The sequence below is a fragment of the Pelophylax lessonae genome, assembly GCF_965119305.1.
Source record: "Pelophylax lessonae genome assembly, chromosome: 2".
Taxonomy (NCBI): Eukaryota; Metazoa; Chordata; class Amphibia; order Anura; family Ranidae; genus Pelophylax; species Pelophylax lessonae.
Window position 1 is genome coordinate 583,837,722 of NC_138769.1, and position 12,182 is coordinate 583,849,903.

The following is a 12,182-nucleotide window of genomic DNA, read 5'->3' on the forward strand; positions in this document are numbered from 1 at the left end:
TTCTCCTCCTGTTTTTTCTTTTCTACTCTCTCCTATATCATCCCTATCCTCTCCCTTTTTTCTTTTCCTCTTTACTCCTCCTCCATTCTGTTTTTTTCTTCCCTTCCATATATTTCCTTCCTTTCTCCCATTTTTCCTATCATTAAGGGTAAAATGAATGACAAATACTGATAGATCCCTACTAGAACAAATGTAGACATGTGTTGACATTCTGATATATAATATATAGTATTTAACACTGGAGAAAAATAAATAGGAATAAATTATAACACACCCTACGTTATGATAAATATACAATTTATAGTACGAGGTAAAAATAGAATTTAATGACTAAAATGCTGGTTTTTATAAATAAAATGTGATGTTTGTCCTGAAGTGGAGATGGCGTAATAAAATACATTTTTGGATATTAATATATACGTTACTTATCCTATAGAACTGCACAATTGTGTCCAATTGCTGGAACCTGAGGAAGCAACTCCTGCGAAACGTGTAGTTCCAGCTTCCTTCCTGAATGCATCGGTATCAGGGTCTAATGTACTGTATTTTTATGTACAATGTGTATATATGTAGCTATGACTCAAACTGCTCTCTTTTTTTGTAACCTTGTAACAAATAAATAAAAACTTTTGTATGTATCTTTTACATTGTCTGAAGTGTGGAAATATTTTTTGCATTAGTGGCACATTTAAATCCCCAGGTTTGAGTCGGCCTGCACCTTTCGAGTTGCAGACCCTCACAAACCTTCCTATTCTACACACAATTTTTGCTCTATGGGGAAGGTGCCAATCAATTTTCATTCAGTCTAAGAAGCCGATCTCTCCCCCACCACAACGAGTATAGTGTTCTGCTCCTTTCACACCTATATATGTGCAGGTGTATATATACAGACATGTGTGTGTATATATACCCCTATACACATGTTCAGATGTCATGCTTGACTCCAAACATGTCCTCAAAAAAGCCCTGTAAACGCCTGCAGCAAAAAGAATGCTCACAGGTGAGAAGCCATGTTAGTGCACTGAATGTGACACAAGAGAAACAATCTTTTCTCTATAGCGGTCGCCCTGATATGGAAGGGTTTTGTCACCCTGCCATAGCAGTCACAGTCAGTTAACCCTACACTACACTACAATCCCCTTACACTTAACACTTTCCCTACAGAAACTGAATAATTAAAGCTAACTATAGTGGAAAATAGCACCCTAACTACACTAGATATCCCTTTCCTCACACTAAAAATTGCTAAATGACACTTTGTAACAGAAGTCACAGAACTGCTTCCACTCTCTTCCATGTCCCTGTATAACAATGCTAGGGATTTGGCGAGGGCTATCTTATATACTGGGGGGCGTATTCACTAATGATTGGCCTATGGACCCCCTAGTCACTCCAATCACATTCCTAGCATTCTCCTGCCCCCTCAATTGGCTTTTACTGATGGTTCTGGTCCAATCATGGGCTTTTAAAGCCCATTTCCTGTACAATTGCATTTTGGTCGGTTCTGGTTGCCGAATTCCGAACTTTTTCAGCAAAAAGTTCTAAATTCGTCCGAACCTCGAACAGCCAATGTTCAGGTCCAACCAATGGTCGACCCCGAACCGTTCGATCATCCCTAGTCCTTAGGTGATTGTTGGGCTTACCGCAACGTATGCGTTGACTGCAAAGGCTGCAGATGGCAACACTGTTGTCAGCAACGTACACATTAAAAAAGCCCACACTGCGGTGCCATGTGCCAGCGTCCTGGGAGCGCCAGATGTGACTGTACATGGTTGATGGCTCGCTCCTGATACATTTGCAGTCTGCTTTTTACCTCTTGTGCAATGCAAGTTCTGCCTGCCTCTCCTCCCTATCTGCCTGTCCGTCAGTCCGCCAGTGCTACAAATAATTGGCCAGTAACTGTTGTCACTGTGTGTAGCACAGTTAACACAGCAAGAGAGGCCACAATTTTGCAGGACTAAAATACACTCTTAGAAAATGATACTGTTAAATAACACCCCGCATCAATATGTGGTATTGGGGGGCCACTGGTCTATCACACCAGTTGTTCAAAAAATTGGCCAGTGAGTTTGGCACTGTGTGTATCAGACTTAACTCAGCAAAAGAGGCAATATTGTTGCAGGACACAAATACACTTGTAAAAGTATACTCAGATAACACCCCACTTTAATATGTGGTATTGGGGGGGGGGGGGGGGGCATTGGTCTATCACACCAGTTATAATACATTATAAGTGCTTTTGTCACTGTTTGTAGTATTGCTGCAGCAACGCTCAGTCACCACACCTGTCATAATGCTGCACAGTGCACAATAATACTGCTAATCCACTATAATATGCTTTCTACAAAGTATATTATACTGTGGATTACCCCCCTCCCCCCCCCTTTTTAGTGCACTGCACAGCAATACCAAAAAAATTGCAGCCCTTTAAATTACTTTTGTGGACATTAACAGAGCGATTTGTGTGACTGCTGCCGATCTCTAACTGCCCCTAAAGCACAGACTGGATACTTGCCCCTAACCTGAAAAGAGACTGGACCTATACCAAAAATTGCAGCCCTTTAAATGACTTTTGTGGACATTAATAGAGCCATTTGTGTGACTGCAGCCGATCTCTCTAACTGCCCCTAAAGCACAGACTGACTACCTGCCCCTAACCGGAAAAGAGACTGGACCTATACCAAAAATTGCAGCCCTTTAAATTACTTTTGTGGACATTAACAGAGCGATTTGTGTGACTGCAGCTGATCTCTCTAACTGCCCCTAAAGCACAGACTGGATACCTGTCCCTAACCTGAAAAGAGACTGGACCTATACCGAAATAACAGCCCTGTAAAGGACTTTTGTGGACATTAACAAAGCGATTTGTGTGACTGCTGCCGATCTCTAACTGCCCCTAAAGCACCGACTGGATACCTGCCCCTAACCTGAAAAGATACTAGTAGACCTATACCGAAATACCAGCCCTGAAAAGGACTTTTGTGGATCTTCACACAGCTCAGGTCTATTTATAGGGTAGGGGGCATGTCCATGTGCTGAAATGTTTTAATTGGCTGTCCCGTTCCACCTGACGACTGTGTCAGGGGTCAAAGTTCTTCTGAATGAAAAAGAAAATGGCGGCGCAGACATCTTTGCGAACATCAGCAAAAGTCCGACTTTTCGTGAATTTGCGAATAAGCAAAATTTGCCGCGAACCGACCGCAGGGTAAACCGCAAGGCCATCTCTATTGATATGTACAGGAAACCTTGGTATGGTGTTACTGCTCACATAGACTGACCATGTGCTAATTCAACCAATTAGCGCTGCTGTGATCCATATAGTATACTTGACATGGATGACTGATCTTTGTAAACTGATCGAATTTACACTTTTAATTATTTAAATTTGATGATTTCTATCTCTTAAAATAATAGATACAACATTTGAAATGGTATACAAAAAAACAAAATATACAAGTAGGCACTTTGTACCCACCTTTAATGTACAGAGAGGAAGAGGTGGAGCTCTAAGAGGAAAAGGTGGGGCCTAAAGAGGAAGGGGTGTGGTTTACAGATGACAGGGCGGGTCTGAAACAGGTAGGGGTGTGGCCTTGAAAGGAAGGGGTGGGTCGTAGTTAAATTAGGGGGTGCACGAATGTAGTCTGGCCTAGGGCCGCACAAAACCTAAATACACCACTGGTCTTAGCTACATTAGAATAATTAAATGTTTGAGCACATATGTGGCTGTATAACACTTTGTTTGCAATATTGTTCTATAAATGTTCTCCCCAAGAGCTTGCAGTTTTATAGCTGGATCTCCTGTATATTCCTATACGCACTGGCTTAATACAATGCAAATAAAGTAATACAGTGTGGAGTTACTAATATGATGAGTTTTACGTATAGATTGAAAGAAAAAACAATATACTCTAAATGTGCTGTCAATTAACTCTTTATTATCATGCTGATCTCATTTAAACAACATCATAGATGAAATAGTATTCAATGCAACAAGCTTGTTTCTCTTCAAAAATGCCTTAGAAAGGGTTCTCTGATTAGACGTTCTAAAAGAAGCAAAAAAAAAAAAAGGGATTATGTGTTTGTTAGTCAATTCACTGAATTGCTGTAAATATAGTGCAATAATTAGCATACCGAATATACCCAACTATACAGCCATCAGTAGATTTCTTCTAGTTAAAGTAGTAATAAAGGAAAAATGTTTTTTTTTTTTTTTTTAATTTTGGATAGAGTGAGGGTTATAACCCCTATGAGGTTTATTTTTGCCATCTGTATTCCATTGGGGAGATTTTCCTTCACTTCCTGTCCCATAGCCAAAACAGAAAGTGCAAATTAAAGTGGTTCTAAAGGCATGCGTTTTTTTACCTGCATTCCTAATGCATTTGCATTGGGATACAAAAACCTTCCATGATCAGCTCTCCCCAGCTCCCCTTAAATATTTACCTGGTTCCTCTTTCAATCCAGTGCAGTGCCCGTCTACAGCAGCGCTTGTCTTCAATCCCTCTCTCTCACAGGCACAGAGACAGCAAAACACATGAGCAGAGGGCAGAGATGAGCCATGCTGTGTGTGTCTATAGATGCACACAACCCTGCTCAGGGCGAGCTTGCATGAGTACCCCCATAGCAAGGGGCTTGCTAAAAGGGCATTCAGAGAAGAGGAGGAACAGAAAATGCCAGCTGGGGACCCAAGAAGAGTAAGTTCAGGGCTGCATTGTGCAATACCATAAGTATAAAATGTTTATTTTTTTAATTTAAAAAAATATAAACACTTTAAGGGCTCTTTCACACGGGCGGTCCAATCAGAACCGCCTGTCAGTTTTTTAGGCAGATCTGATCGGATCCTCCATGCAGCTCTATGGGGCAGCGGATGTCAGCGGAGACACCTCCTGCTGCCATCCGTATCCGATCCTGTCCGTGAAATCTGGACGGATGGAAACCCTATTTTTCCATCCGTTCAGGGATCGGATGAGAGCGGACAGGCGGTCCGCTCTCATCCGATCCCCCATAGAAAGCAGCGGGAACTGTGACACCTCCCTCTCCGCACTGCAAGCGGAGACGGAGCTGTCATCCACCGGCTCAGCGGGGATCGGCGGATCGATCCTCGCTGAGCAGCACGGATCCGCCTACGGAGGCGGACCGTGTGAAAGAGCCCTAAGGTAATCCATTGCCCACTTGAACTAGTCTCCCCATTGGAAGACTTCTCCTTTATTACTATTCTAGGGACCACCTAAAATTTGTGATTTTCCTTTTCTTTCACTTTCAGTGATAAGATAACAGTAAATAGGACAAATAGGGAGGGTGAATCTCTGTAACGGCTGGCACAGATGGCAAATAAATCTGACAGGGGTTCTAATCCCTCTCCATTTAACTTAAAAGAAAAAAAGTTTTACCTGCAGTTATACTTTAAGTTCTCCCCTACAAATAGTGCAAGCTCTCCCTTGACAACTTAAGTACCTCTCTGTTTTACAATTCTAATAATGGTTCATTTACCTATTTATAAATAGTGACAGATTAATGAACCAGTAAGAGCCCATTCAGACTAGCGCGACTTGTCAGGCGACTTGCCAGCCTGACAAGTCGCGCTCGGTGGCGGTCCATTCAGTAGTACAGGACCCGTTCTAATAGGAGCGACACAAGTCGCTCCGACATAGAAAAAGGGTCCTGTACTACTTTGGGGCGACCTTGGAGCGACTTGCATAGACTTCCATTATGTGAAGTCCCTGCAAGTCGCTCCGAAGTCGTGGTGCACGGGACTGACAAGTCGCCTCCCCAAGTCGTGCAGAGTCGTGTCGCGCTATTCTGAATGGGCTCTTAAGGCAGTAGCATGTGGAAGCTCTTTCTGCTAGTGATTTCATGCCAGTTTTATTCACACAATGCTGTATGCGTAACAGGGTCAGGGTGATTCCTATGTGAAATGCAGCAATCAACTAGTAAAGAATTTCTACAAGGTCACCCTTATTGAAATTATTAGCTAAAAACACCTGTGTGACCCAGCTCTAAACCACAGAACAGTTCAGATTATTTTTCTTTAGGCAGAGACAGAAGGAAGCAAAACAGTGTAGTTTTTACTGAATACTCCATGAGTTCATTAGCTTATTTGCATGTGACAACACCTGAATTGATTTTTGCTGAGCTGTGCAAAGTAAAGTAAAAGGCCCGGGTATTTATCTGGGAAGGTCATATTGGTGACTTACGCTGTTGATCCAGGAGATGTAGGCAGACACTCTGGTGAACACGGATGGTTTCTGGAAATAGTTGCATCCAAGAGAGGATCCAAAGCTGACAATGCCATGGACTTGGTACACACCATTGATGGCACAGTTCAGGGGTCCACCGGAATCACCCTGAAATTGTAAGAAAATATGTAAAATGTTGCTGAAATCACTATAATTACTTGTTTCATAATTGACTTTTCAGAAGGCATGGTGTTTAGTATCCTCATTATTTGGCAATATATAGCAGGCTGACAATATGTTGTACAAAGGGGGTAAATGTTTTTTCAAGATCACAAAATGACTTGTATTTATAGGAGCATCCAAATCAAGTTCATATAATGAAACTGCTGCATGCACACTTTAGTTAGAGTAGAACATTCAGTAATTATGACTTTACAAATTAAGTAGCAATATAATTGTGATGAATATAAATATAAAACTATAAAATTCCATATATTGCAAGAAATGTAGGGAAGTTTAGCAGTAAGTGTCATGATATGTTTCTGTTCTTTTTGTAAGATTGCTAAACCCTGAAAGCAGAGGTGTCCTAGCTGCTCTATCCTTGTATATTATATCACAGTTATCCTTGTATGTATAAATAAATTCATTGTGATCTCACAGATTGTAAAGTGACATGGAATTTTGTATGTTTCCACTCTATAGATAAAGAATTGTAGAAATAATATTATTTCTGATAATGATCATAATAACAACAATAGTTAAACTGGTAATATATAGAAACTTAGTATAAAAACGTTATAAAATTTTTTAAAAAAAAACTCACGTTGCAAGATGCCTTGACTCCGTCACCACCAGAACAGATCATATTGCTCTTAACAGTGCTGCCCCACCAGGCGCTCAAGGAGCAGGTAGAGTAGGCAACCGTGGGCAGAGTGACCTGCTGGAGGATGCTGGGCAGAGAACCACCAGCTGCAGACAAAGAAAGGTTTGCAATACAGTCATTGCAAAGATAAAACTTATGTCCAGTGATTGGTAAACCAGAAGAACATGTGATTCCCTGGTTCAATCATCCTGATGTACTATTTTGATTTTTAGATAACTAGTTATATCCATTCTAATGTTCATTTCATATCTGATCTTACATGGCTCATTTAATACGCCTCACAATATCTTTATAGGGTAGTTATTTCTAACATTTACACTTATACTATGAATTTTCTGTACTATGTTCTTTAAACAACTCAGCTTAACATTTCCTTTGTTGAATTGTACTCTAATTTTCATTCAATTTTCAATAATTCAGGAGTTCAGGCAATCTTGAATTCTAAATTGTATGATTCCCTGCAGACTGTTCAAATCTGCATGCATAAATGCAAGTGAGTCAAAAATATTGCAGTTTGCCTGGTAACTAGTTGATTCTCTCTCTGCTAGTAATACTTTCACAGAAGAGTCAATGGGGTTGAATCACTAAATAGTTTATGCACTTTGCAAAGTGTACTTGCACTTTTCAAGTGCAGTTGCTCCAGAGCTTAGTAAATGAGGTAAAGCTTCACTTTGCAAAGAACACCCAATTATGTGCAAGGAAAATTTAATAAAAAACTGCATTTTTGCTTGCACATAATTGGATGATGGAAGTCAGAAGAGCCTCTGCTTATTTACTAAGCTCTGGAGCAACTGCACTTGCAGAGTGCATTTGCAATTTGCAAAGTGCACAGTCTATTTGCCTTTAGTAAATCAACCCCTATGATTATACAGTACACTAGCTTAATGGGTAAGTGGTGTGTCACGCCAATTACAAAGTTGTGCATGTAATCTCTGATAGCCAGGTTTGCATTCATTAACAACAAATGTAACAACGCATGCATTTTTAAAAATTCAAAACAGGCTCACATTATAGAACTTGCCAGTGGCTTACTTGATATTTCTGTAGCACTACTTCCAATCAGCAGAGGGGATATGTTTTGAGTAAAGCTACAATCATATAGCATATCTGTCTTAAACACACTTTTACACTATTTCTTTTCTGAAATGTGTCTGCACACCACAGTTGGTAACCCCCTACCGACTATTTTAACAGAACTATGTCACTAATCTTCACTATGATGGAATCAATACTTACTGCTGGTTCTTCCCCAGCCAGTGACAACGCAGTTGAAGTTGTTTGCCAGAATGTAGCCATCACTTGGCAGAGAAGCCACTTTCACAGCGGAGTTCAGGGTAGCGCTGGAGGCCAGCCACAGGATAGCAATATCATAACTATAAATTATACAAAGTAGCAAACATTGACATGAGTGCTTTACACTCATAAAAATAGACAAAACATAATGACATTTGCACAGTCTTCTGTCCATGATAAGAGACAAGACAAAATACTAAGGGCATTGACATATTGGTTAATGGCAGGGGTAAACCTCCCATATAACGCCAATGTACAGAGTGGCAAAGCGGTTAGCACTATGACCTTGCAGAGCTGTGGTCTGGGGCTAAGATTCTATCAGAGAAAATGCATGGAATTTGTTTGCTGGTGTTTCTGATGTTTGCTTGGATTTCCCCCAGGTGCTCTCTTTTCTCTCTACGGTCATAAAATATACTTGTAGGTGAATAAGCTTCCACCAAAACTGTCCCTATGTTTTGTGGGCCTGTACAATTGTGATAAAAATGCTAGACTGAGAACTTTTTGGAGATATGTGAATCATTCTATGGTTTAAAAATAAACTCCAAAGCATTTCCAAGCAAGAAGCGAGATTCTTCTGTAGGACAGGACTGGCCATAGGCAACTCGAAATTTGGCCGATTCAGCCAGAAGAGATTGTATCCATGGGTGGCTCTACAAGGACCAGCTGGTTGCACAAATGTTGATTTAAAAATCAACTGAGCCAGGTGAAAAGTATTGGCTGAGCAGTGACTGTATCCTATTAGATGCAGTCACTGTTTAGGTAATCAGGCAGCTGCAGGTGTTATGGCTGCTGAATACAGTTTTTGTCAGTGGAAATTCCCCCATCTATTCTGTTTAGCATGTATGGGGAAATCAACTGATTCCCCCCATAGCCTGAATAGGAGAAAATTGAGCTGTGCATGGCTAACGTAATACTAGTATTCCTATTTACTATCAGGAAATTGGAGGTCACAGAGAAGTTTACCAGGTTTGTAAGTGAAAGCAGAGACTATTCATTATGATATCCCAGAGAACTTACAGTAAGTCTATTTAATCTTTTCCACATGGCTTTGTTGCAAAGTCAAGTCCTGCGACTTAAAAGTTCTGAAAATTATAATAGTTGTGGCTAAATTGCAACATGTGTAAGGTATTCTGGGTTATATCACCACCTACAGGTTTCTATTGGCTGCATGTAAGATATATTGTACATTTAATGGATTAATATGAAATAGAAAGTCTGCTCTAACTTGTGCCTCTTCAGCAGAATAGTTGCTGTTTTTAAATGTTTACATTGTACTTAATGCCACCTTATCCACTTTTATGTAAAAGGGCATTTATATGACTGTGAGTAAACAACAGATCTAATGCCATGTTTCAGCTTTTTACCCAGCAGCGACGTTGTTTCTGTTCCAGCTGGCGTGCTTTCTAATTGAAGATACAGAGATGTACTGTTCAGTACCATCACTAGCGCTAAGGCTGTGGTCTCCCAGGGCAACACGGAAGGTTTGAACACTAGAAAGATTAAAGAAAATGAGAGGTGTTTCTAATATTAGACATGTAATGCATTTCGTAGGTAAATAAAAGTTAGTACCTGTAGGAATATCATACATCTATTGCCCTCTCTGCCCCTTGTTAAAGCAGAAAGAGCACAGGAGGAATATGTCGATGATGAAGCTATCGATTGCCAGTGCAGTTACCTCAGACAGAAGTTGTATGGTAAGCTATTTAAATGCTGGCTTGGCAACACCTAAACAAACACTGTTATCTTACCCCAATCAGCTCAAAGTTACAGTGTCTGTATAAAGGGGCTCCCCTCCCACTGTTATTTACCCTCTCAGTGCTCCCCCACAGTTTCTTCCTCCATTGCAGCCAGCACAAGAATCCACAGTATTGGCAGACACTATGGGGAGTGGCGGTGTCACTCTCTCTGTCATGTGACAGTGTTTCTCTTACTGCTAAATGTGCCCTTTATTCAGATTAGTACTAAAGTATTTGGACATTCACTGGGGTTACAGCACACATCAGGATAACAGAAAAGTAGATAATGGAGGGATCGGGGAGTCAACCCCCCCCCCCCCCCCACCTTCCCAAATTAGATTCTGTGCAGTGCCAAAGCTAGTGCTGACAGGTGCACTGGGCATCAAAAACAGGAGCCACTCCTGCAGCCTGTCAGTTCAGAGCAAGGGAGGCTGCTCGTCACCTGCTCCACTCACCTGATCCAGCCAAGGGAAGACTTTCCCTACTCTGAACTGCCCTTGTCTGGTTATTGTCATGTGTATTACTGACTTCTGACCCTTCTACTCTTTGTGGTGTGCAGTCTTGACCTCTATACTTTGTGCATTATGCACCTTTGACCCCTTTACTCTGTATGTTACACACTCCTGACCCCTACTTTCTGTACATTAGGCCCTGTTGTCTCTTGCAGTCTTTGAGATACGCACCTCTGACTGCTAACCCCTGTGCTCTGTGCGATATCCACTGAAGTTTTGTGCCCTCCCTATTGTTAGCTCAGTTTTGCCACAAGCATAATTTGCTGTAGTGCGCTGCCTAATTTTTTTTCTCTGGTCCCCAAGGCTGACCCTCCAGGAAAAAAACATTTAATTGGCCCTGCAAAAGAACACACCAGAGATGTGTAAGTTTATAAAAGCACCTGAGGGTGCATTTTGCACAGGTGTGTGTGTTAGGGAGTGTTATTTAGGTTTCCAGTACACAAAAAAACTCTAAAATAATTGGGAAGATAGACATGTATATGTTAAGAACATCTGCTCTTTGGTAATCTAAATATATATACAGTGTGTACTTATATATATATATATATATATACATACACACACACACACACACACCGTATCTCGAAAAAGTGAGTACACCCCTCACATTTTTGTAAATATTTTATTATATCTTTTCATGTGACAACACTGAAGAAATGACACTTTGCTACAAGACGGCATCACGGTCAGCTGGTGGATGTTAGTGACCTTGCGCTCTTCCACTTTCTGTTTGAGAATGCCCCTCAGATGCTCAGTAGGGTTTAGGTCTGGAGACATGCTTGGCCAGTCCATCACCTTTACCCTCAGCTTCTTTAGTGAAGCAGTGGTCGTCTTGAAGGTGTGTTTGAGGTCGTTATCATGTTGGAATACTGCCCTGCGGCCCAGTCTCCGAAGGGAGGGGATCATACTCTGCTTCAGTATGTCACAGTACATGTTGGCATTCATGGTTCCTCAATGAACTGTAGCTCCCCAGTGCTAGCAGCACTCATGCAGCCCCAGACCATGACACTCCCACCCTCATGCTTGACTGTAGGCAAGACACACATGTCTTTGTACTCCTCACCTGGTTGCCGCCACTCACGCTTGACACCATTTGAACCAAACAAGTTTAACTTGGTCTCATCAGACCACAGGACATGGTTCCAGTAATCCATGTCCTTAGTCTGCTTGTCTTCAGCAAACTGTTTGCAGGCTTTTTTGTGCATCATCTTTAGAGGCTTCCTTCTGGGATGGCAGCCATGCAAACCACTTTTATGCAGTATGCGGCATATGGTCTGAGCACTTACAGGCTGACCCCACACCCCTTCAACCTCTGCAGCACTCATACGTCTATTTCCCAAAGACAACCTCTGGAGCACGTGCACTCAACTTCTTTGGTCGACCATGGCGAGGCCTGTTCTGAGTGGAACCTATCCTGTTAAACCGCTGTATGGTCTTGACCACCATGCTGCAGCTCAGCTTCAGGGTCTTGGCAATCTTCTAATAGCCTAGACCATCTTCATGTAGAGCAAAATTTCTGTTTTTCAGATTCTCAAAGAGTTCTTTGCCATGAGGAGCCATGTTGAACTACCAGTGACCAAATTTA

General features: G+C 41.5%; 1 protein-coding gene across 1 annotated transcript in view; it reads right to left on the minus strand.

Moving 5' to 3' along the window:
- Positions 1 to 3,940: 3,940 nt before the first annotated feature.
- The window catches only part of LOC309548195 (chymotrypsin-like elastase family member 1), a gene marked incomplete at its 5' end in the record, with an annotated part of 12,020 nt that continues 3,778 nt past the window's right edge, over positions 3,941 to 12,182 (minus strand). Inside the window, 5 exons of the mRNA XM_082248150.1 lie at positions 3,941 to 4,043; positions 6,192 to 6,341; positions 6,997 to 7,142; positions 8,293 to 8,429; positions 9,714 to 9,839. Of these exons, the coding sequence (XP_082104276.1) occupies positions 4,035 to 4,043; positions 6,192 to 6,341; positions 6,997 to 7,142; positions 8,293 to 8,429; positions 9,714 to 9,839 (568 nt within the window). The 3' untranslated portion in view covers positions 3,941 to 4,034. The remainder of the gene's footprint in view (positions 4,044 to 6,191; positions 6,342 to 6,996; positions 7,143 to 8,292; positions 8,430 to 9,713; positions 9,840 to 12,182) is intronic.